Below are 25,818 nucleotides of genomic sequence, written 5' to 3' on the forward strand. Positions count from 1 at the left end.
CACTTTCTTCAAGCAAATGCAAAATCTGGACTGGACAGCTGTGGTTGTCTCCTCGCCCTCCTCGCCCCACTCCAAAACAGCATGGGCACTTCTTCAGCACATGTTTTTTTTTCCTGCCAAAAGCAGTGTCCTAGTATTCAAGTAGTCAAAATGTTGATTGGTTTTAATATAGGAGAAACCTTGTCATTGGCAGATAAAGCACTGATGAAATCATGGTGAAAGTATGAGACTCTGTCTGAGGGCCCCTCTGGGGTTGCAAAGGGAGGGTATATTACTGGAAGCTTTCAAAGTTTAGCAGTAAACTGCCATCATTTTTTGTATCTTTCAAGGATTTTTTGTAGTCTATCACAAGACATCTAGTTTCCCTTTTAGGTACTTCAGATTATCACAGGTGTCTAATTATCTCTGGACCTTTGTGTGGTCTTATCACATGCAACATTTATAAAATAAATAATTAAGTTGATTTGAAAATAGAAACATTTCATGAAAGCTGTTAAACATTATCCTAAATATAAACAATAAACTTAGTGAATACCATTGGTGTTTAATATGAGAGTTTCAGCATGAAATATCCTTACATTTTTTTTACACACTTTTATTCTACTATGTCAATATGTATTTGCTGTCAATGTTTTGGCGTCAAACTGGTGGCAGTTGTGGCAAAAAAGTAAATAGTTGGAAGAGTTCATTGAAAATAATGCCATTGGTGATTAGATACTTTTTTCATTAATTAGTCTATTTTTTTCTTGAACCATATGGTCTATCTACTAGAAACTCATTGACAATATGGACACAGATATAACAAAGGAATACTATATATTCATATATATTTTTAAAGTTATTAAAGTATAAATTATCAAAGTTAGATTGACATAGATTTTGTGTTAATTACCAAATGTGTAACGGCTCTCGTTACAGCGCAGCGTGGAAAGTGTTCATGATTTTATTGATCAAAGAAACACTCGAACAAAGTAATAAAACGAAAGCGAACAGTTCTGTCAGGTAAACAGATACTAAACAGAAAATAACTACCCACAAAACACAGGTGGGAAAAAGGCTGCCTAAGTATGATACCCAATCAGAGACAACGATAGACAGCTGCCTCTGATTGGGAACCACACTCAGCCAAAATCAAATAAATAGAAAACATAGAATGCCCACCCCAAATCACAACCTGACCTAACCAAATAGAGAAATAAAACGCCTCTCTAAGGTCAGGGCCTGACAGGCCTGAACCTATAGGGGAGGGTCCGGATGGGCATCTATCCTCGGTGGCACCTCCGGTTCGGGACGTAGCCCCCGTTCCCTACGCTTCTGTGGAAACGGACCGTGGATCGTTGCCGGAGACTCCGGACTGGGGACCGTCGCCGGAGACTCCGGACTGGGGACCGTCGCCGGAGACTCCGGACTGGGGACCGTCGCCGGAGACTCCGGACTGGGGACCGTCGCCGGAGGCTCCGGACTGGGGACCGTCGCCGGAGGCTCCGGACTGGGGACCGTCGCCGGAGGCTCCGGACTGGGGACCGTCGCCGGAGGCTCCGGACTGGGGACCGTCGCTGAAAGCTCCGGACTGGGGACCGTCGCTGAAGGCTCCGGACTGGGGACCGTCGCTGGAGGCTCCGGACTGGGGACCGTCGCTGGAGGCTCCGGACTGGGGACCGTCGCTGGAGGCTCCGGACTGGGGACCGTCGCTGGAGGCTCCGGACTGGGGACCGTCGCTGGAGGCTCCGGACTGGGGACCGTCGCTGGAGGCTCCGGACTGGGGACCGTCGCTGGAGGCTCCGGACTGGGGACCGTCGCTGGAGGCTCCGGACTGTGGACTGTCGCTGGAGGCTCCTTTCCCTGAATCATCACTGGAGGCTTTGTGCCATGGATCATCATTGGAGGCTTCGTGCCATGGATCATCATTGGAGGCTTCGTGCCATGGATTATCACTGCAGGCTCTGGGCCATGGATCATCACTGCAGGCTCTGGGCCATGGATCATCACTGCAGGCTCTGGGCCATGGATCATCACTGCAGGCTTCGTGCCATGGATCATCACTGGAGGCTTCGTGCCATGGATCATCACTGGAGGCTTCAGGCCATGGATCATCACTGGAGGCTTCGTACGTGGAGCCGGAACAGGTCTCACCAGACTGAGGAGACGTACTGGCAGCCTAGTGAGTGGAGCTGCCACAACATGTCCTGGCTGGATACCCAGCTCGGTGGAGAGCTGGCACACGACGCACTGGGCTATGACGGCGCACTGGAGGCATAGTGTGTAGAGCCAGCGCAGGACACACTGGACCGTGGAGGCGCACCGGAGGTCTGGAGCGCAGAGTGCTGGTTGGATACCCCCCATAGCCTGGCAAGTGCGGGGAACTGGAACAGGCCGCACTGGATTGTGCTGGCGAACTGGGGATACCTTGCGTAGAGCTGGTGCAGGATAACCTGGGCCGAAGAGAGGCACCGGAGGCCAGGAACACTGGGCCGGCACAATCCCTCCTGGCTGAATGCCCACTCTAGCACGGCAACTGCGGGGAGATGGAATAGAGCATACCGGGCAATGAATGCGTACTGGAGACACCGTGCGCATCACTACATAACACGGTGCCTGACCAGTCACACGCTCCCCACGATAAGCACGGGGAGTTGGCTCAGGTCTAAACCCTGACTCTGCCAATCTCCCCGTGTGCCCCCCTCAAAAAAGTTTTGGGGGCTGCCTCTCGTGCTTGCCTCGATGGTTTAACGCCTCATAACGTCGCCGTTCTGCTCTCGCTGCTTCTATCTCCTCCTTCGGACGGCGATACTCCCCAGTCTGCCTCCAGGGTCCTTTCCCGTCTAGGATTTGTCCTTTGGTGGTGCGCTGCTTTGTCCTTTGGTGGTGCGTTATTCTGTAACGGCTCTCGTCGGAATGAGTGGACCGAAGCGCAGCGTAGAAAGTGTTCATGATTTTATTGATCAAAGAAACACATAACAACACGAAAGCAAACAGTTCTGTCAGGTAAACAGATACCAAACAGAAATGAACTACCCACAAAACACAAGTGGGAAAAAGGCTGCCGAAGAATGATTCCCAATCAGAGACAATGATAGACAGCTGCCTCTGATTGGGAACCACACTCGGCCAAAAACAAAGAAATAGAAAACATAGAATGCCCACCCCAAATCACACCCTGACCTAACCAAATAGAGAAATAAAACGGCTCTCTAAGGTCAGGGCGTGACAAAATTACTGAAGATTCTGGTAACTTTAGTAAATTACCGGTAGCTTTGCAATTCTAGGTAGAGCACTGAGGAGCCATGTTTGTCCAGGAGAAGCAGAAGGTTTAGGTCGCTCTTTGTCAGGATGAAAGATGGAACTGAAAGGAACTGGGATACCATTTGGGATCCTTGGATTTAGGAGTGAATCAGGAAGATCAACTTTGCCTCCATAAGAAAGAATAACATTTAGAGGGAGTCAATGACAATCACAAAATGCAGACCATTCATATTATTAAGAAAAGTAGTCTTGAAACCAAATGTTTGAAACTTTAAAACTTTTTAAAAAATCACATTTTGACAGATAAGTAACTTGTCAATTATGAAATGACACCAAGTTAATTCAATGAGTTCTGGATGTTTGTATTTTTGTTATTATGTCACATATAGAGCAGCTCTTGCATATGTACAGTTCTAATCTTTCTAGGAATGCTTGTAGGTGCATTGACATTGAAAAATATAATAGATTATTCCAGGCAGCATTTTAAGTTTGTTAAATGTACAACAAACAATGTCATTTTTAAAGATAAAATATCTACAAGTGCTTCTTGTTACAAAAATACATATTGTTCATTGCAGCACAGAGACGTTTCTAGGATTATTCAGTCTAAACATTTACTTTGCTAACATTTAAAACCACTAGAGCTGGGTTTTTAGGGAAAATAAGAGATACCATTTCAAACAGGAAAAAGCACATGTGTGAAACAGGAAAGTACACAAGAACGCTAAGTAAGCTTCAAAGTTTTACTTGCGGAGATTTGTAAAGACTTGAACTTGTAGGCCCTTCCAGAAAGTGGTGTCCAATCTGTCCATTGATTGGTTCGCACATAACTGCCAATGAACATCAACTTACTATTGACAGACATCTGCTGTATGGAAATTCCTATTACAGTGGCAAATTGCAAACGTTTTGTTTCCTACCAAGGAGACTTCAGTACTCTCAACGTTTGCCTACATTATGTTATAATTATTATGTCTCTGTTAAAATGTAACAGATAAAATACAACCACTGCTGTTTGTCTCTGCTCTTATTCTTTGGTGTTTCGATGAGAGTGAGAAAAAGATTAATGGTATACAGTGCCTTCAGAAAGTATTCATACCCCTTGACTTATTCCAAATGTTGGGTTACAGCCTGAATTCAAAATTGATAAAATTGATATTTTTTTCTCACCCATCTAAACACAATACCCCATAATGACAAAGTGAAAACATATTTTTTGACATTTTAGCAAATGTACTGAAAATTAAATACAGAAATATCTTATTTACATAAGTATTTAAACCCCCGAGTCACTACATGTTAGAATCGCCATTGGCAGCGATTACAGCTGTGAGTGAGTCTCTAGGAGATTTTCACACCTGGATTGTACAATTTGCATATTATTCTTTTCTAAATTCTTCAAGCTCTGCCAAGTTGGTTGTTGATCATTCCGAGACAGCCATTTTCAAGAAGATTTAAGTCAACACTGAAACTAGGCCACTCAGCAACATTCAATGTCTTCTTGGTGAGCAACTCCAGTGTATTTGGCCTTGTGTTTTAGGTTATTGTCCTGTCCTGCTGAAAGGTGCATTTGTCTCCCAGTGTCTGTTGGAAACCAAACTGTACGAGGTTATCCTCTAGGATTTTGCCTGTGCTTAGCTCTATTCCATTTATTTTACTCCCTAGTCCTTGCCAATGACAAGCATACCTATAACACGATGCAGCCACCACCAAACTTGAAAATATGAAGAGTGGTACTCAGTGATTTGTTGGATTTTCCCCAAACATAATGCCCTGTATTTAGGAAATAAAGTTAATTTCTTTGCTCCATTTTTTGCAGTTTTTTAGTGCCTTATTGCAAACAGGATGCAGGTTTTATAGTATTTTTTTTCTGTACAGGCTTCCTTTTTTTCACTCTGTCATTTAGGTTAGTATAGTCGAGTAACTACAATGTTTTCAGCCATTGAACTCTGTGACTGTTTTAAAGTCACCATTGGCCTTATGGTAAAATCCCTGAGCGGTTTCCTTCCTCTTCGGCAACTGAGTTAGGACGGATGCCTGGATCTTTGTAGTGAATGGGTGTATCGATACACCATCCAAAGTATAATTAATAACTTCAGCATTCTCAAAGGGAAATTCCATGTCTGTTTTTTCCCCCCGCATCTGCAAATAGGTGCCCTTCTTTGCGAGGCATTGGAAAACCTCCCTGGTCTTTGTGGTTAAACCTGTGTTTGAAATGTACTGCTTGACTGAGGGACCTTACATATAATTGTATGTGTGAGGTACAGAGGTGAGGTAGTCATTCAAAAAATCATGTTAAACACTATGCAAAGTCCATGCAAAGAATTATCTGTCTTGTTATGCACATTTTTAATCCATCATTTATTTAGGGTTGCCATAACAAAGGGGCTGAATACTTATGGACTCAAGACATTTCAGCTTTTCATTTTTTATTAATCAGATTTTTTTTTTCTTCGGGAAAACATTATTCCACTTTGACATTATGTGGTATTGTGTGTAGGCCAGGGACACACAATCTCATTTGAATCTATTTTAAATTCAGGCTGTAACACAAAAACATTTGGAAAAAAGTCAAGGGGTGTGAATACTTTCTGAAGGCACTGTATGTGAAGAGGGAAAAAGCATTTAAAGCACTTCGTACTGATCCACCATTAGATACAAATGGCAAGGGTTATCGGACCCTGTAACGACAGTCTGGGCAGTTTCTATACGGCAACAACAATAAATTAATGTTAAGCCATCCGGTAGGACATACAGCATAGTAGTAAACAGTCTATACAAATCTCTGCTATGTACAAGTCAACAATAATGCCCAATACGTTTACATAGTGCACAAACACACAGCTACACATTTCAGACAGTGTAGGTGATATTCAGCTCCTTCTAACCTTCTTCCGCCAAATCTAGTCTTACAGTACTTGTATTGCTTAATATGCGGTAATAACATCAAAATGGCATGGAATGGAAGAATATAGCTTATTGAGATAGGGATATGGTAGGTATGGTATCCATAGCTTCCTTGTAGTTGTATGTAGACTATATATTGGGGCTGTTGAATTCACTATTCGGGATTTCATATGAAAAGCAGTTTGAATTTCGGAGGGCACTGCACTGAAAGAGGCATGTGGGGAAAGGCACTACCGTAGTTAAAAACAGGAATAAGGGAGGGAGCCATGTAAGACATGAAATCCAGCATAGATAAGGTGGAATATTATGAGCCGTTTGCCAGGGCGCACACCTGTCTTGTAATATCTCTGTTGTGTTGCGTAACAACAGACTACTAGTCATTTCACCTTGTATTATTAGGGACACTTCAATGTGCTGTAGAATTAAAGGGCATGTCTTCACTCTTTTGTAAATTACATTTAGGTACTTAAAAAAAAAAAATCAATACGTCATGATTACACAGGCATGCTCTCAAACCCTTGATGCGTTTTTGACAAATGAAACGCAGACAGTGAAACTGAAGGATAACGTAAGAGAACAGAATGAGATTAGAGGCAATCACGGATTACTGCATGCAGATGATAAGAAGATGTGTGGTCCTTGTCTCTTGTGCCAGGCACATCCATTCATTGTGTAGTCTGTCAATGGGCTGTTAGTGCAGGAGTAGTCCCACGTCTCCCTCCATCAACCAAAGTCTATCCGTGGGCGATATTCTAGTACCATTGGGTAGTCCTGAAAGAGAGAGATGACATTGATCACCCTTGGACAGAACCCATTACAATGGAGACAGTAATCAGAGACTAAGGAAGGTAGATGTTCTAGCATTGTAAGAATACAATATATATAGTACACTTACAAGGGAACTTGCTAGTTAGAACACAAAAACAACACAATCTCTACAGATTGTAGCTTCGTAGCTACAGTAAGATGTTCTGCAGTGAGAGAAGAGCACTAATGCAGGTGAGTGCAGAGCGGTGGGAGTGTGATGAGGAGAGAACAAGTCTGATGCCAGAGCAGGTGAAAGTGAAAGACACACTCCACAGACATCACATGCAGCAGCCCTATTTTTAGACAGGCAGGCAGGCAGACAGCAGCGGTAGGCAGGAGACACTTATGTACAATCCCAAAGAGAACGGAAATGAGTCGGCCCACACTGACCCAGTTCCTGGTCATTTGGTCCAGGGGAGGACAGGAATTCATTCTTGGCATCACAGAGCTGTCACATATTCTGCACAGATAGAGAATTCCTAAGAGACCAGTCAGATTATCCCTGTCTGGTACAATCAAAGTGGGACGATCTGGCCTAGATGACAAATTTGGTCATGTGAGATCAGTAATACTGTCATGTGATTTTTTTCTTTTTTTTAACATGGATCTCTTCACTGGATATAGTTCTTCTAAGCTAAAAGCGCTTTACTGATTCCTTCCTGGGACTCTGTTCTTGGCATCAGAATGTTCTGCATAAGGCCTGAGGACAAGGTTATTTTAAGCTTGCCAAAGCCTGTATTTAATGCAAGTCTAAATTAGGGATGGATCGACATTTACAGAATGGTTACCTGGAGGAAAATGGGTGAGGGTCATGCTTTTTACATTTCAGTCAAGGGGAGGTTTAATTTAATTTTTAATCTAGTCCAGCGGAGGGTCATGTCATTTGTAATTGATGAAATTCCAATATTTCTCAGTGTTTTAGAATGAGTTGCTTATTAGGCTATACAGTACATTTGGAATGTATTCAGACCCCTTGACTTTTTCCACATTTTGTAACGTTACAGCCTTAATCTAAAATTGAATAAATCGTTTTTTCCTAATCAATCTTCACACAATACCCCATAATGACGAAGCAAAAACAGGTTTTTAGAAATGTACATAAAAAAAAGTATTCAGAACCTTTACTCTACTTTGTTGAAGCACATTTGGCAGTGATTACAGCCTCAAGTCTTCTTGGGTATGACAATACAAGCTTGGCACACCTGTATTTGGGGAGTTTCTCCCATTCTTCTCTGCAGATCCTCTCAAGCTCTATCAGCTATTTTCAGGTCTCTCCAGAGATGGTCGATCGGGTTCAAGTCTGGGCTCTGGCTGGGCCACTCAAGGGCATTCAGAGACTTGTCCCGAAGCCACTCCTGCATTGTTTTGGCTGTGTGCTTAGGTTCATTGTCCTGTTGGAAGGTGCACCTTCACCCCAGTCTGAGGTCCTGAGCACTCTGGAGCAGGTTTTCATCAAGGATCTCTCTGTACTTTGCTCCGTTCATCTTGCCCTCGATCCTGACTAGTCTCCCAGTCCCTTCCGCTGAAAAACATCCCCACAGCATGATACTGCCACCACCACGCTTCACCATAGGGATGATGCCAGGTTTCCTCCAGATGTGACACTTGACATTCAGACCAAAGAGTATAATCTTGGTTTTATCAGACCAGAGAATCTTGTTTCTCATGGTTAGATAGTTCTTTAGGTGCCTTATAGCCATTCTACCATAAAGGCCTGATTGGTAAAGTGCTACAGAGATGGTTATCTTTCTGGAAGGTTCTCCCACCTCCACAGAGGAACTCTGGAGCTCTGTCAGAGTGACCATCAGGTTCTTGGTCACCTCCCTTACCAAGGCCCTTAACCCCCGATTGCTCAGTTTGGCCGGGCGACCAGCTCTAGGAAGAGTCTTGGTGGTTCCAAACTTCTTCCATTTAAGAATGATTGAGGCCACTGTGTTCTTCCCCAGATCTGTGCGTCGACACAATTCTGTCCTGGAGCTCTAAGGACAATTCCTTTGACCTCAAGGCTTGGTTTTTGCCTTGACATACACTGTCAACTTATATAGACAGGTGTGTGCCTTTCCAAATCATGTTCAATCAATTAAATTTACCACAGGTTGACTCCAATCAAGCTGTAGAAACAGGATGATCCATGGAAACAGGATGCACCTGAGCTCAATTTTGAGTCTCATAGCAAAGGGCCTGAATAAATACGGTATTTCTGTTTCAACTTTTTAATAGATTTGCAAACATTTCTAAAAACCTGTTTTCGCTTTGTCATTATAGGGTATTGTTTGTAGATTGATGAGGACATGTTTTTATTTAATCATTTTTTAATAAGGCTGTAATGTAACAAAATGTGGGAAAATGTAAGGGATCTGAAAACTTTCCAAATGCACTGTATATCAATGTGTGCCTGATTCCGCCCCTCATCTCTGAATCTCTGCTGGGCGCACAATATCAATTGTGTCTATAGGCTATTTAGTGATGTCTCAATCAAATTATCCATAGTCTTTAGGCTATAGGCTATGAAGTGCATGCTCTGAGAAGCCCAGAACAAACGTATATTTCTAAGATAGCTGCTAGGATTGTGTATATAAAACTAGGCTGCATTGCACACTGCAATGGATATTCCAACCCTGCTCTGCTCTTGCTGATCAAACTTTGATAGCTTGCTATTACTATAATTGATTTTTATTAAAAAATAATATGCTTCTTGCCCATTATGTATTTATCAGAGCTCGAGTTCAATCAATCAGATTCGAGTAACTTACATTGTGGTGCTGAAACTTGAAGCAGCAGCCGCAGCACAATCTATCGGAAATGGACAGCTCATGGTGCTGAAAGTAGGCAAATTCGAGTAGGCATAATTCATTTCAACCGTCTTCATTTTGATTAGATTTTACTAACAACAAGAGGGCTTTGTGTTGGAGCCTATTTCTTCCTATTTTAGAAATAAGAGGTAGGCCTACCTGTTAGACAGATTAAATTAGGCTATAGGTTGCTATTTCCATAGATTTGTCAGGCAATTCCTCCACCCACTATGCACTCTTTAAATAGCCTCCCTCCGTATCAGTGAAGTTAAAACCAATACTCGAATTAAGAGGGTATGAGAGGGTATGCCATAGGCCCACCTTTTATGAAAGAAAATGGCAAAAAGCACAGGCCTACCTTGTTAGCTTAAGATTTGTATTTTTTTTTTTTACAGATCCGATTATATAAAACTATCTATATCAGCCCTTTGGTCCGTGATGCTTTATGCTAGAAACAAGCTTTAAAATACCTGGGAAAACCGTGACTCCGATGCATATAGGGATATCATTGTTTCATTTCTTTGACATTCAGAGGCTGACTTTGCTTGGGAAGTAATCCATTTTTGTCACTATCAACTGATTAAGCTATTCACGTTCTGTACAATAAAATATGTTTAAACCCAGACATCTTTTACAGAAACACTTGTGACCTCTCGTTGGGTTAAGCCACGGAAGAAGAGTAGCTTAGCAGTTAAAGCTTACATTTTTTTCTGCATTGGAAGGCCTACTCTGTCTGGGGTGGAAAGGTAGGCCTAACTTTTGAAAGTACCATGCTCAGATTCCTAATTTGCAAACAGGGACAGTTTCGTTACACTGATTTGGCATTGGAGAAATATGATAAGATGATCACATAGGCCTATCTCTCTGTCCATTCTTAGCCGGTAATTTAGTTGATTTGTGTGATAATAAATAAAGATTCTGCTAACATGTAAAATTACGTAGAATTGCATGAAATGAAAAAAAAAAGGCCATTTTTTTTCTCAGACCTGCAAAACAGATGCTTTACTATAAAAGAGATCTTTCCACCCCTACTCTTGTCCACGGTGGTCTGCAATCCCACAACCTTCTGGCCCGCAGCCCTGTGTGCTATCAAAATCCCCATGTTGCCATGTAATGCTTACAAAACTGTTTCTAACTGCATATCTAAGGCTCTGCTATCCACTTTGTTTTAGTTATTCTTTTGGGTAATGGGGAGGGTCACTTTTGATATATTTTTTTGTTTTTAGGGAGGGTTTAGGTAAGATACATTTTGCTGAAGGGGGGGGGGCATCCATTTTCATTTCAAAGAGTTATTATAAATAACATTTCATCTCTTAGCAGAGTATTATTCAAAACAGGGGAATCGATTGAACTATTAAAACTGTACAGTTTACAGTTGAGGCCTTAGGTGCGTTGTACTGTGTGTTGAAACCAAACTGGGACAGAAATGGTCTTTGCTGCTGCTAACAGGACGCCTTCATTAGAAGGCCCCTCTATTGAGCCAGTGGTAATGAGCTATGGCTGTGGAAGAGGAGTGTCAGGCAATGAGCCCAGGAACAGGCACCCTGCTAGGGCAGCTTTCCTCACCTGTCTCCCTGGACCAATACAGCGATTCATTGACCTGACCCCGATCAGCCCATCCAAAAGCGACAATTATCAGCAATGAAATTAGCAGCCAAGGCGCCTGGCCAGCAAAAGTGCTTTTGAGGTCAAGCTGAAGTGTGTTAGTTAGCCTAGCATACTGTGCAAAGGACTTGGGGTGCTTCGTTACGTTTATGCATGGTTGACTGAAGGTCCAGATGTAGCAACCACAACGTGCTTTTTTGGGGGGTGAAGTGAACAAAGTGGGTAAATTCTGAATTCATTGAGGAAGAGAGGTAGAAATACACTATGTACTGTATGTCAACTGCATTTTACCATGAGCTACCAATACCATGCTAGCCTTGCAAATGTCTCCAATGGTGTTTCGTACCATTGTAACACAAGGAACCACCAATTTAACTCACCGTACTTTTGATGTGAACCTATAGTACCAGACACATTTTAAAGGTGACCTGTAATCAACTCTATTAACCGTGCCACTGGTACAGTGTAGGCCGTCATTGTAAATAAGACTTTGTTCTTAACTGACTTGCCTAGTTAAATAAAGGTTTAATTTGTTTTAAATCCTCCTTGCTGTGGCAGATTATACAGTAGAGTGGCTGTGGACTTCAGACGTCTAACCAGCTAATCAGCTTTAAAGCCAAGCAAAGCAGTGACTCACATGGAGACTAGACTCCAGGACCGTCATTCAGCAGCCACAGTTTATCCCCATGGCTAGAAAGGTACAGGGCTTAGCATCTTTCAAAACGAGGGGAACAGGGGGTTGGGCATTGATATCATTTGGGGCTTACTTACGGTTTCACCGCGAAGTCTCCACCGCGTCATGTAGATGAACTCCATGGTGTGGTCTTTTCCCATGATCTCCCCGTTGCATAGGACGTCTAGCTGTGAGGGGACACGGAGGCTGGTGACTAAGAGGTAGACGGCGGGACATAGTGAGAGTATATGCTGTTTGAGAGGAAGACTAGAGCTAGACAAATCTTCCTTTCTTATACTGGTCCAACAAACAGAAAAGCTCTGGGGGCCCATGTGCCTGTCATCAATGTCAAAAGGATTTTATTGAATAAATCACTTTTACAGTAACCTTCAAAAAAGTCATTCCTGAACCTTTTTCATTTCCATATGTACTAGGAAGCTAAGTATTTGTTTCTTGGGCTTCAGGAATGTGTCTGAAAAAGTGCCTCAGGCCTTGAAAAAATGTTTTACTGATTGAAAGTAAGGGGAGATCTGTAAACGAATGGGCGCCACGCCACGGCAAGTGCTAGTAGATACCCATGGACTTCCAGTCATTGCGCTAACGCTAGTTATCATTGGCTCGTGAAACAACCTCTAACGTCCCTCATACTGGACAGAGAGACATAAAAATGGAATCCAGGAGTTCATCTGACACTGGGGAAGAAGTTAAAGGGCCTCATTGCCAAAATCCCAAAGTATCCCTTTAATAAGTTAGAAACAACAATACCATGCACCCACTAGTGGTCAAAAGGTTTTTGGCGCTCCAAAAATAATGTACGGTACTGTATTTTGTGGGGTGGAATTACAGTACCATTCGAAATACAGAAATTCTTTCCCGCCCACATTTTCCCACAATGCACCAATATTTACAGTATGCCACACACACAACAATTCTTGAGGCAAGCCGAAGTTCGGAGCCGAAGTCTACGCCCCCTTGTCGATCATTGGTCAAGAATAGGGATTCTTGCATGTTTGTGTTGTGTGTGTTGTCATTCAACGAGATATGACTCCTTTTCATGCACATTTTCTCACTTGAGAAATATTGCACTAAACATCTCAGTTAGATGTAAAATAGATCTCAGTTAGATGTAAAAAAGATCTCCTCGGCAAAAACGTCAAAATGAATGACTGATTTCTGGAGTTATCTTAGAATAATTCTGACATTTTTGAGGAAGTGTATACTGGCTACGGCATCTCAAGATGGACAAACAGTACTATTGCCGCTTTTTCTCGTTTTTCAAGCACAGGTATTTTAAATCATCAGCAAAGGCGCCAGCCAAACCAAAGCATGCTGAAGCCTTAAGGACAGACTCAGTACAGCAGGGGGCCTGCAAACAAGGCCAGAACTTTTACCCACAACACCAAACACACAGGAGAGACTCTGCGGGAACAGCTACTGTATGTGAGGCCCAAACAAAACTGACATAAAAGGATAAATATTCAATAGCATATATGGCTTAATATCTGTCATACAGTAGATACATACGAAAGGGTATAGAGCACATACAAAAGCTTCATTTCTTACCTCATAAGAACTTGGAAGCTTTAACTTCAAGCTGAGAAACTTCTTGATTGTTCCGACTGTCACTCGAGTCGAGCAGCGTATAAATTTCTTCATTAAGCCCTAGAGGAGGTTCAGAAGATTACTTTAATGATTCAGGCACATTTCCCTTTTTTTTTTTTTTTTTTTTTTTTTTACTTATGTGAAGAGCATGCAAATCCAAACATTCAAACAGCCATTTTAAGATAAAAATAAATAAATAAATCAACGAATGCGTAAATTAGGAATAGTTTGACACCTTTTGTACCTTTTGGTGCAGAGAAACTCCTTCTATACACACTAAAAACAAATCTGTTGTGTTATTCTATTACATATTATATATGCCTATGGCCAGTGACGGTGTCTTGTGAAAGACTCACATATGGCCTTGTGTCAATTGAGAACGGTTGATTAAGTCAGTCGTTCTCAATCCTCTCCTCAGGGACCCTCAGCTGTTCCAGAGCTAACACAACCTGATTCAACTTGTTAGTAAACACAATAATAAAAGCTATGGAATTTTAGCAACATAATATGGCTATTAAACCATATTAAAAAAACATATATGGTTTTACAAAGACTGAGACTGAGAAAGGTTATTTATAGAACCTTTGAGACTGAGAAAGGTTATTTATAGAACCATTCTCCATAAAGGTTATACAGTGCCTTGCGAAAGTATTCGGCCCCCTTGAACTTTGCGACCTTTTGCCACATTTCAGGCTTCAAACATAAAGATATAAAACTGCATTTTTTTGTGAAGAATCAACAACAAGTGGGACACAATCATGAAGTGGAACGACATTTATTGGATATTTCAAACTTTTTTAACAAATCAAAAACTGAAAAATTGGGCGTGCAAAATTATTCAGACCCCTTAAGTTAATACTTTGTAGCGCCACCTTTTGCTGCGATTACAGCTGTAAGTCGCTTGGGGTATGTCTCTATCAGTTTTGCACATCGAGAGACTGACATTTTTTCCCATTCCTCCTTGCAAAACAGCTCGAGCTCAGTGAGGTTGGATGGAGAGCATTTGTGAACAGCAGTTTTCAGTTCTTTCCACAGATTCTCGATTGGATTCAGGTCTGGACTTTGACTTGGCCATTCTAACACCTGGATATGTTTATTTTTGAACCATTCCATTGTAGATTTTGCTTTATGTTTTGGATCATTGTCTTGTTGGAAGACAAATCTCCGTCCCAGTCTCAGGTCTTTTGCAGACTCCATCAGGTTTTCTTCCAGAATGGTCCTGTATTTGGCTCCATCCATCTTCCCATCAATTTTAACCATCTTCCCTGTCCCTGCTGAAGAAAAGCAGGCCCAAACCATGATGCTGCCACCACCATGTTTGACAGTGGGGATGGTGTGTTCAGGGTGATGAGCTGTGTTGCTTTTACGCCAAACATAACGTTTGGCACTGTTGCCAAAAAGTTCAATTTTGGTTTCATCTGACCAGAGCACCTTCTTCCACATGTTTGGTCTGTCTCCCAGGTGGCTTGTGGCCAACTTTAACCAACACTTTTTATGGATATCTTTAAGAAATGTCTTTCTTCTTGCCACTCTTCCATAAAGGCCAGATTTGTGCAACATAGGATTGTTGTCCTATGGACAGAGTCTCCCACCTCAGCTGTAGATCTCTGCAGTTCATCCAGAGTGATCATGGGCCTCTTGGCTGCATCTCTGATCAGTCTTCTCCTTGTATGAGCTGAAAGTTTAGAGGGACGGCCAGGTCTTGGTAGATTTGCAGTGGTCTGATACTCCTTCCATTTCAATATTATCGCTTGCACAGTGCTCCTTGGGATGTTTAAAGCTTGGGAAATCTTTTTGTATCATAATCCGGCTTTAAACTTCTTCACAACAGTATCTCGGACCTGGCTGGTGTGTTCCTTGTTCTTCATGATGCTCTCTGCGCTTTTAACGGACCTCTGAGACTATCACAGTGCAGGTGCATTTATACGGAGACTTGATTACACACAGGTGGATTGTATTTATCATCATTGGTCATTTAGGTCAACATTGAATCATTCAGAGATCCTCACTGAACTTCTGGAGAGAGTTTGCTGCACTGAAAGTAAAGGGTCTGAATAATTTTGCACGCCCAATTCTTCAGTTTTTGATTTGTTAAAAAAGTTTGAAATATCCAATAAATGTCGTTCCACTTCATGATTGTGTCCCACTTGTTGTTGATTCTTCACAAAAAAATACAGTTTTATATCTTTATGTTTGAAGCCTGAAATGTGGCAAAAGGTCGCAAAGTTCAAGGGGGCCGAATACTTTCGCAAGGCACTGTATAACCTTTATGGAGAATGGTTCTATAAATAACCTTTCTCAGTCTCAAAGGTTCTATAAATAACCTTTCTCAGTCTCAGTCTTTGTAAAACCATATATGTTTTTTTAATATGGTTTAATAGCCATATTATGTTGCTAAAATTCCATAGCTTTTATTATTGTGTTTACTAACAAGTTGAATCAGGTTGTGCTAGCTCTGGAACAGCTGAGGGTCCCTGAGGAGAGGATTGAGAATGACTGACTTAATCAACCGTTCTCAATTGACACAAGGCCATATGTGAGTCTTTCACAAGACACCGTCACTGGCCATAGGCATATATAATATGTAATAGAATAACACAACAGATTTGATCAACCGGAATGACTCTCACTCACGGTTGCACAAAAAGAGCTCTGCACAAACCACGCCCCAAAAATAATATAACGAGCCACTGCCCCTACATCTTAATTATCACAAAAAGAGGAAATAACCCTTTTTAAAAGTGCAAAGAACCATTGAAGGGTTCCAAGGGTTATTTTGGGTCAGTATGGTTCCACATAGAACCACCACCCTTCCCAAAGAACACTTGAGGAACCCAATTTTTTTTGTATGTAGTATGCCTCAATTTGAAACCAATTGTGAGCCTCTCCTCTCTCCACATATTCACTGTTCTGCCAACCAATTACGAACAGCAACACCACTGTTGCAACAAGGACCACTATTTTCATGAAAACAACTGCCTAATTAGTGATGGACTGGATTAACACCTGCTGATAGAGGAGCGTGTCTGACTGAATGGCCTGCTCTCAATGGCAGCCCAGGAAATAAAGGAAAACCACAGCGTCATCGTCTCTCTATATTCTACTAAACTCACATTCTGCGGTGTTAGACAGTTAGAGGGACGTAACGGAGTTAGCTTCGTAACACTGTACCTAACCAAATCAGCCTAAAAGAGGGGGAGGAATGAGGTTAGGGAGACAGGGAAGAGGGTGAACGTGGAGAAAAGAGCAGCAGAGAGGCGCTACAGATAGAGCTCTCCCCCGCGACTTACCCTCACAACGCTCTCTTCCACCAGACTGTTGTTGCGTAGACAATCCAGACAGATGGCTATCTGAGGGTCACTCCTGTGGTAGTCTCCATCTCCACCGTCATCATTCTCGGCATCCAGCCTAGACCTCTTTGATCGGGGGCCATCTTCTATGACAAAGAAATGGATAAGCATGTTATACTTATGTGTGTGAACAAGAGCACGCACTGTGCGGACACAAGTTCAGCTTGCTTTATCTTGAATTTGTTTAAAACTGTGAAAAGACACTTCACAATAAGCATGGGTTTGATTGATCCTGATGTCTTTCGCTTTTCACTTCCAAATGCAAAATCATAAGGTAAGACCTTTGGGACAAATTGTCTATCATCACATTGTCATGGAGATGGCATTTAAGTCTGGCGGACTGAATCCTTCCACCTTTAGTCGCCCTGTGGTTTCCATCTGATTTATTCCCCACCTGCATTATACCTCATCAACAGGCTAATCTTGTCGATGCCTTGTAGAGTGCTGTCCCTCCTCCTCTTGTTCCTTCTCTCCCTCTCAGCCTCATATGACTCACAGCCACCTACGGTCGTGCGCCACTGCAGCGATAGAACCTAAGTCGTACTGTAACTCCTTCTCTCTCTTTGTCGCCTTGCTGAACCGTCTCCCACATAGAGCCTCTTTACCTTTCACCTCAATAACCCATCACAGCCCACCTCTGCACACCCAAGCCCAAGGTTCATTCTGGTCCCCCCTGAGGGTCTTGGTCTTCATAGATACTAAATACAGATTTTTTACCTTCTCCGTTCTCCTTCGACTTTCGACTCCTCCAGAACTCAATCTCCTGCTGTTGTTCCTCTAGTCAATAAGCAAAAACAGAGAAGATATGTATACACAGGGCAGGGCTCTATGATAAAAAACAATTACAAGGAGAATGTGTGCTCCTAAGTTTAAAAATATATGAGCGCACAAAGAAATTTAGGAGCACAACGAAAAATATTTGGGGTATTAAAGCGGCAATCTGCTGCTGAACGATAACAAAGCTGTCCCCGTCACTGTTTCAGTAAAAGGTTGAGGGATGGGGCTGGAGCAATCACTGTACATATAAATGGACAAAACCGTTGATCACATGACACCATTCATTCCTATTTGAAGAATCAGTAGCGCATTGAAGCCAATTAAGTTGGTTAAGATGGTGTCTCATGGAGACATAACATGCGCAGTTTGAACTAGTCCAGGAAGTGACGTTGTAGGCTAGCTCAGTTCTGCCCCCTCTCAGGATACTTCTTCGATGTGCGATTTTTAAATAATCGGTTCAAGGACATACTGTACATCTGGTGTATTAGAAGCAATTATTGGTACCATGATTGTCTTCAAAAATATATATATATTTACACGAAGATTGACCACGAAAAATGCCATCTTTTCCATTCACCATAACGGGGATCCTGTTTTCTGCTAACAATGCCTGCAATACCACGGTTGGACTTGATCTACCGTGGCTTCAATGAGAAGGGGCAGTCGTTCTCCCCTGGGACGGAGAAATGTAACAACCCTCAAATTCATAGACAGAGCTAAGGATGCAAGGATTATAATTTTAACCACGTTTTGAGGCTATACAGTGTTACTTTGTTTACATTGACTTTGTTTACAAACAATGGGGGGGAAAAAAGCTTATATTTTGGCTTCTGATGGGGTACAACAGTTGAACTAAGCTCATGTGGCATTTAGAAGTTATACTCTTCAAGAATCAATGGATTTATATCATTTGTTTATGAGTCCAAATATGGATGTACTAACTGCAGATTGCCCCTTTTAATGATACGAATTGCCAGCAATTACAAAATACAGGGTTTAGGAGCACCAGAACAATAGATTTTTAAGATTGAGATATAGCCTACTTTGGGCCTATATGAATCCTAGCTACGTTTGAAGCTCATCTCCCGAAAAAGCTCTCCTTTTTACTTTCTTTCTGTGCCACCACGTGTTTGCGTACTGCTGAGGCTGCGGGACAGCGAAGAAATCATTACAATAATTATTACCTGGGCAATTTATTTTCTAGGTGCACTAGTGCTCCCAAATAAGAACTCCAGGTAGCACAGCAAAGTATTTATATTCCCCCAAAATGGTAGCACTGTAGAGTCCTGCAGGGCAGGAGTTATATCATTCAAGTCGAATGGAAAACAGCTTGAGTAACTCTTAGGCCTACTATCAAAGGCAAGATTATATATCTGATGTTGGTGGATACTAAAATGACTTCACTCACTTTCTCTCAGCCCAGGCACGAGTTTGAAAATGATTTCCTCTAAAGTGTTGTCCAACCTGGCGATAGAATGAGACGTCAAGGAAGAATAAAAGTAAGTACACTTACACACACACACACACACACACACACAACCACAAACCCACACACACATTCCCAGACATTGCATCTGTGGGCTGGGTAGCTGGGTGGCTGAGCACTGGGTGAGGTCTTCAGCTGAGACCTTGGCTCCAGAATGGTGTCCAGCTGTTGCCTGGATCTCACCGCAGCCAAGCTCAAGTTCACTCTATCCTCCCCCAGCCCAGCCCAGCCCACACCAGCCTTACAATCTCACAAGTCAAGTAGACAACTGAAGAAAAACTGCCAAAATCCGGCTAGGGCCAGTTCAGAAGCACAAAGGCCAGCATGTTTATACTTTACTGATGGTTTTGATATATTCATCTATTCAGTAGTATACATTACGATCCTGTGATTCTCAAAAGGAAAACATAAATGCAGATAAGATTCTGTCAAAGATGTCAAATTAGGTGTATTACCTTAACATCTCCAGAGGGTTGGTTTCGTGGACTTGAATGCCACATTTGGGGCAGTCGTTGCTGTCTTCAAAGTGTTGGACGATGCAGCTTTTACAAACTGTTGACAGAATAAAAGGAGATCGAGACAAAGACAAGTTGACCATCTCAAAACACGGACCTAAAGTAAATATGGATTTTTTTTAATCACACCATTCTGGTGTTAAATAAATGCCACAATGACGGCATATTCTCTTTCCTTATCCCTTTCGCTCAGGTAATCTCCACAATAAAATGATTCTCAATTGAAAGTAAAGTTTAAAACCCAAAAAGGAACAGCACTCTTAACATCTCATCTCTACCGTTTCAACTGGATAAACAGCAGAGTGTCTGTTGAGCCTTGAAACATGACTAAAAACTTGGGCTTGCAGTTGAAATTTAAACTGCGGACCGGGCAGGGAGATAAGGAAATAGTGGGTATAGCCTGGCCAGTTCTATCACACACATCGATCACACAGCCAAGGTCAGCTGCAGCCAATACCACAGAGCGCACACACACACACACACGTGCATGTACACAGACTGTATGTGCAATAAGGCACACGGACACACGTACACCATCTATGAGGTGGTACACGATGTACAGTCTGATCGTTCTTTTAAGAACACAAACCGATTCCATACAATACTGACCTGAGGATTAAGTCGACGTCCCACAACGGGATGTCGTCAAATCGTCAGATAAAAATACAGATCAACAATATCTGCGGAAATACAGGGCACAGTCTCCCCTCTAGCAATTGCCATTGTCAACACGACGCATACTCTATGGACTTGTGCACTATGCACCGACCTATAGCCTACATAACAATCCTCGCAAACGTACAGTAGTGAGCTGCTGTCATACTCAATCAACCATGACTGCCAAGGGAAACGATATGTCAGGACAACAGCTTACATGTTCTTTCAATAGCCAGCACCACCTACTGCGCATGACACATATGAGACAGACCTCACTGTGCACAGTAGTGTGTAATAGTGGCAGATGTTCTCTTCAGACGTTTCCTATACGTATACATGTAATTGCATGTAATTCACATGTAATTGCATTCTGAATACTGTACTTTATACATAGACTTGGAACCACGGGCCACTGTAATAATGGAACACTAGTGACTTTGATCATGTTTAAATAATGTTTACATGCTGCTTTACTCATGAAATCCTGCACAGTTGAAGTCGGATGTTTACATACACTTAGGTTGGAGTCTTTAAAACTTGTTTTTCAACCACTCCACATATTTCTTGTTAACAAACTATATTTTTGGCAAGTCGGTTAGGACATCTACTGTGTGCATGACACGTGTAATTTTTCCAACAATCGTTTACAGACAGATTATTTCACTTATAAGTCACTGTATCACAATTTCAGTGGGTCAGAAGTTAACATACACTGTGCCTTTAAACTGCTTGGAAAATTCCAGAAAATTATGTAATGGCTTTAGAATCTTCTGATAGGCTAATTGACATAATTTGAGTCAATTGGAGGTGTACCTGTGGATGTATTTCAAGCCCTCATATGGCTCATTTGTCTCCTAAAGATGAACGTACTTTGGTGCGAAAAGTGCAAATCAATCCCAGAACAACAGCAAAGGACCTTGTGAAGATGCTGGAGGAAACAGGTGCAAAAGTATCTATATCCACATAACCTGAAAGGCCGCTCAGCAAGAAAGAAGCCATTGCTCCAAAACCACCATAAAAAAAGCCTGACTACGGTTTGCAACTGTACATGGGGACAAAGACCGTACTTTTTAGAGAAATTTCCTCTGGTCTGATGAAACAAAAATAGAACGGTTTGGCCATAATGACCATCGTTATGTTTGGAGGAATAAGGGGGAGGCTTGCAAGCCAAAGAACACCATCCCAACCGTGAAGCATGGCGGTGGCAGCATCAGGTTGTTGGGGTGCTTTGCTGCAGGAGGGACTGGTGCACTTCACAAAATATATGGCATCATGAAGCAGGAAAATTATGTGGATATATTGAAGCAACATCTCAAGACATCAGACATAAAGTTTGGTCGCAAATGTCTTCTAAAGATGTGGAAAAATAGCTTAAGGACAACAAAGTCAAGGTATTTGAGTGGCCATCACAAAGCCCTGATCTCAATCCTATAGGAAATATGTGGGCAGAACTGAAAAAGCATGTGCGAGCAAGGAGGCCTACAAACCTGACTCAGTTACACCAGCTCTGTCAGGAGGAATGGGCCAAAATTCACCGAACTTATTGTGGGAAGTTTGTGGAAGGCTACCCGAAACGTTTGACCCAGGATAAACAATTTAAAGGCAATGCTACCAAATACTAATTGAGTGTATGTAAACTTCTGACCCACTGGGAATGTGATGAAAGAAATAAAAGTTGAAATAAATCAATCTCTCTTCTATTATTCTGACATTCACATTCTTAGAATAAAGTGGTGATCCTAACTGACATAAGACAGGGATTTTTTACTCTGATTAAATGTCAGGAATTGTTTAAAACTGAGTTTAAATATATTTGGCTAGGGTGTATGTGAACTTCCAATTTCAACTGTATATACTGTATTCTATTCTGCTGTATTTTAGTCAATGCCACTCCGACATTGCTCAAACTAATATTTATATATTTCTTAATTCCATTATTTTACTTTTAGATTTGTGTGGATTGTTGTGAATCGTTTTTAGATACTACTGCACTGTTCGATACTACTGCAATGTTGGAGCTAGGAACACACGCATTTCGCCACACCCGCAATAACATCTGCTCAATGTGTGTATGTGACCGATACAATTTGATTTGATTTATAGTAGATGTTACAACAAAAACAGTCTAGACTAATGTCAAATATATATTTTGCTGGAGATCTCTGAAATTCACTGGCATAAAGAGATCATGCAACAGCAAAAACGCACTGTACTAGGCAGCAGCTGATATTTTTCATTATTGAGATTATGGCTAGAGGTCAATACAACTTATATGACTGTAAAGAAGTGACTTTGCCCTCAAACAAACAAATACATTGGACACAAACAGCTTATCCTGTGTGGAGGATATTTGTTGTCATGGTGACTGAACCCACAGATGACTGTGTTTTACCCTGATCACTTGAGATGTGTCATTCATGGGAGTGAGATCTGCCGTTCTTCTCCAACAAAACATTCAGTTCAGATGGAGAGGGCAGAAATGGAGAAGGATGCCATGTAATATGATCTGTAAATCATGCAGGATATGACATCGATGAGATCAACAGAGGGCTTTTTAAAAATTCATTGCTGTGACTATGCAAGGCTGTGGCATAAAACAAATAAGACAGCCAATTGATTCTGTGAGCTCTGAATTCCAGCTACTCTAGCACTTTTTAGTGGTGCAATAGATGCCGTAAAGATTTCGTTTTTTTAAGTCACACTACACCCCAAAAAAATCCTTAGGATATTTCTGCATAAAATCATTGTTAGATATAATTTCTAGTAAGGGACGTTAGGTATAATGCATATATATTAGGCAGAACTAAATAGAAATCATACAAATATGCATAGTGCAAATGTGTTGTTTTTCTGGTATAGCCAGCTCCCATTTCCCACAGGCCTACATTACATGATGTCACATTACATGATGTCATTATGAATGAGGCACCTGAGAAAGAGAGCGAGAGAGAGAGATTGAGTGAGTGAGTGAGTGAGTGAGTGAGGGAGAGAGAGAGAGATTGAGTGAGAGTGAGAAAGTGAGAGAGAGCGAAAGAGAGAACAAGGGGGAGGGGGGGCTTACAGGTGTGCAGGCACTCAGTCACCGTGGTGGGCTTGATCAGGTATCCTTTACATACGTAGCATGTGATAAAGTGGTTGAAATCCTTGACCAGGTGCTTTCTCGGCGAGGTCATCTTGGACCAGAGCAGGAGTGTTGATGGATGGGAGTGCTGTGTATTTGGGGGAAAGGAATGATGGCAGATGGGGGCTGGAGGTCAGAGTTCACAGGATTTTCTGAAATGCTCCACACTTCTGGGTTTTCCCCTTCAGTCGCTTCATCTTAAATCAGGCTTCCCCTCCAGGGAGATATCAAGTGTGCTGCATTTTCATCTCTGTGGTGCTGTGGGTGTCTGTGAATGAAAGTAGAAAACAGCGTTGTTTGGGTATTTCCCAGGTTACATGCTTGATATTTGAAAATGTGTTACCACAAATGCAAATTGCAAAGTTGTATTATTTCATGAAATAGAATACATTTGACCAAAACAAATATCATGGATAAGCTACAGGCAGTGCTTGACTTGGACAGGAGCTAACTGGAGCTAATTACCGGCACCTCAAATGTTCTACTGCTTGAGGTCATGTTCCTCTTATAGAATATTATCTCAAAAGTCTTGTGGAGCTCCTGCACCTAAATATGAACAGTACCGACACCTATTTCATTACAAGTCAAGGCTACAGGTGCATGTAACGTTTCACCTTTATGCCCCGCCCCCTTTATGCTTTTTTAAAATCGAAAGCAACTTCAGTTCCTTCCAAAGATTGTTATGACATAAGTGTATAACCCCTTCATTGTCACAGTAATAGAATTGAAATAGTATTTTCAAATCCAAAGTTTTGAGAAAGGCTACTTCGGTTCGCCCACTCAAGCGGAACGACACAAAAAATCGAGATCTCTGCTTTCGCTATTAGCTAGCTATGGTCATTATGCTGTTGCATGATCCCAGAGTTCAATACCAGGTAAACCTATGACTAGTATATTCTGAGAAGAAATGTCATATGATATAATTGTCACAAATTTGATTGCTGAAAAATCCTCAATTGGCAGTAAGGAAATCGAGGATGGTCCCCTTTACAGTGACAAAATTGGGGCTTATGTCCCTCATCATCACCAGGAAACCATACGCGTCATTCTGTCAACCACGGTATTGCGCGAATTACATTATGGTGAGTTTATCATACCCTGAAAAACTGACTTAAGATTCAGCCTAACTGTGGGGACCGTACAAAGATAGTTCAATCACTAAGATAATAAATAAACTAGCGCCACGGCACACATTTGACTATGACCAAAAAGCACATGTCTAGAACTTGATAGCCCGTATGACACATGATCGCATTCCCAACCCACCCCAAACTTTACTATCACAGCACCTACGGAAAAAAGATACGCACAAGCATCGTTTTCTCGGCTTCTGAGTAGCGAGTAGTAAACGCATCTCTTACATTCCAGTTCAAGGCTCCATGGTCGAGATGGTGTGATCTTATCCGACAATTCTATCTATATACGCTGTATGATGTGGGCGCCGATGTTACATTAATGTAGGCTAGCACTGAATACGGAACTGGTTTCAGAATAGATGATAGGAAAGGAGCGGAGGAGGATCCAGCGCTTGTTTACGCATTGCTGCTTTATTCATTCCACGGCAGATACCCTCTGATTGGACACAAACTAGGGCGCAGCCTTCAATTACCAACTACTCTAGTCCAGTAACGCGTAGTCAATATAATATGATAAACACAAGGCTCCTGAAACCTGTTCATCAACCCGAGCAGAGGCATGGTATTGATTGATGGACTTGTGGGCCTATAGATCTGAAGTAGCCTGGGCTACCTAGCCTATAAACATTAAAACAGTATTCACCAACATAAAAAACAGATTTAGCCTACATATCCACTTGTCTTCATAGCGTCATATAGTGTTAGTGTTGATAAGTAGCCTGATATGACCATGTTATTACATCGTTTTAGTCCACTAGATATAAAATAGGACTGGCCAGTATCCAGTTATTCAACATATGAAAAAATAAAAACATTTAAAAACATATAATTTGCTATATTTCAGGAGTAACTCTTATTCCTAGTGAATTCATTTTTGTAGGTATCAATAAATAGGTTGATATGTGTCAGCCACCTTTCAGCCCTTTATGAAAATAAGAATTTGTTCTTAACTGACTTGACTAGTTAAATAAAGCTAAAAATATATATATATTTTTTTTAATGTCTTAATTGAAAGGACATGCCCGCCATTCTGTCTAGGGGTGTGTTAGGCTACATGTGGGCGGATCATGCCTTCATAAGGAACCCAAAACAACTGCTGAGGTTGGAAACAGAGATATAATTACTCGCTAGCAGCTGTGCTAAGGGC

General features: G+C 41.8%; 1 protein-coding gene across 3 annotated transcripts; it reads right to left on the bottom strand.

The window, feature by feature from the left end:
- Window positions 1-5,655: 5,655 nt before the first annotated feature.
- Window positions 5,656-25,215, bottom strand: LOC139376561 (polycomb group RING finger protein 5-B-like). 3 transcript variants are annotated; one of them, XM_071119296.1, is made up of 9 exons: window positions 24,897-25,215; window positions 23,476-23,803; window positions 19,698-19,794; window positions 19,165-19,220; window positions 17,697-17,756; window positions 16,920-17,065; window positions 13,591-13,689; window positions 12,126-12,215; window positions 5,656-6,921 (listed from the first exon to the last, which is right to left on the bottom strand). In XM_071119296.1, the coding sequence occupies exons 2-9, from the start codon at window positions 23,585-23,587 to the stop codon at window positions 6,874-6,876; spliced, it is 708 nt and encodes a 235-aa protein (XP_070975397.1). In that variant the 5' UTR covers window positions 23,588-23,803; window positions 24,897-25,215; the 3' UTR covers window positions 5,656-6,873. The 3 variants fall into 3 exon arrangements, with proteins under 3 accessions (XP_070975397.1, XP_070975400.1, XP_070975398.1); XM_071119299.1 differs by having other exon boundaries at window positions 16,920-17,062; window positions 24,897-25,100; XM_071119297.1 differs by having other exon boundaries at window positions 24,846-25,009.
- Window positions 25,216-25,818: the final 603 nt, after the last annotated feature.

This window comes from Oncorhynchus clarkii, chromosome 20 (genome assembly GCF_045791955.1).
Source record: "Oncorhynchus clarkii lewisi isolate Uvic-CL-2024 chromosome 20, UVic_Ocla_1.0, whole genome shotgun sequence".
Lineage (NCBI taxonomy): Eukaryota > Metazoa > Chordata > Actinopteri > Salmoniformes > Salmonidae > Oncorhynchus > Oncorhynchus clarkii.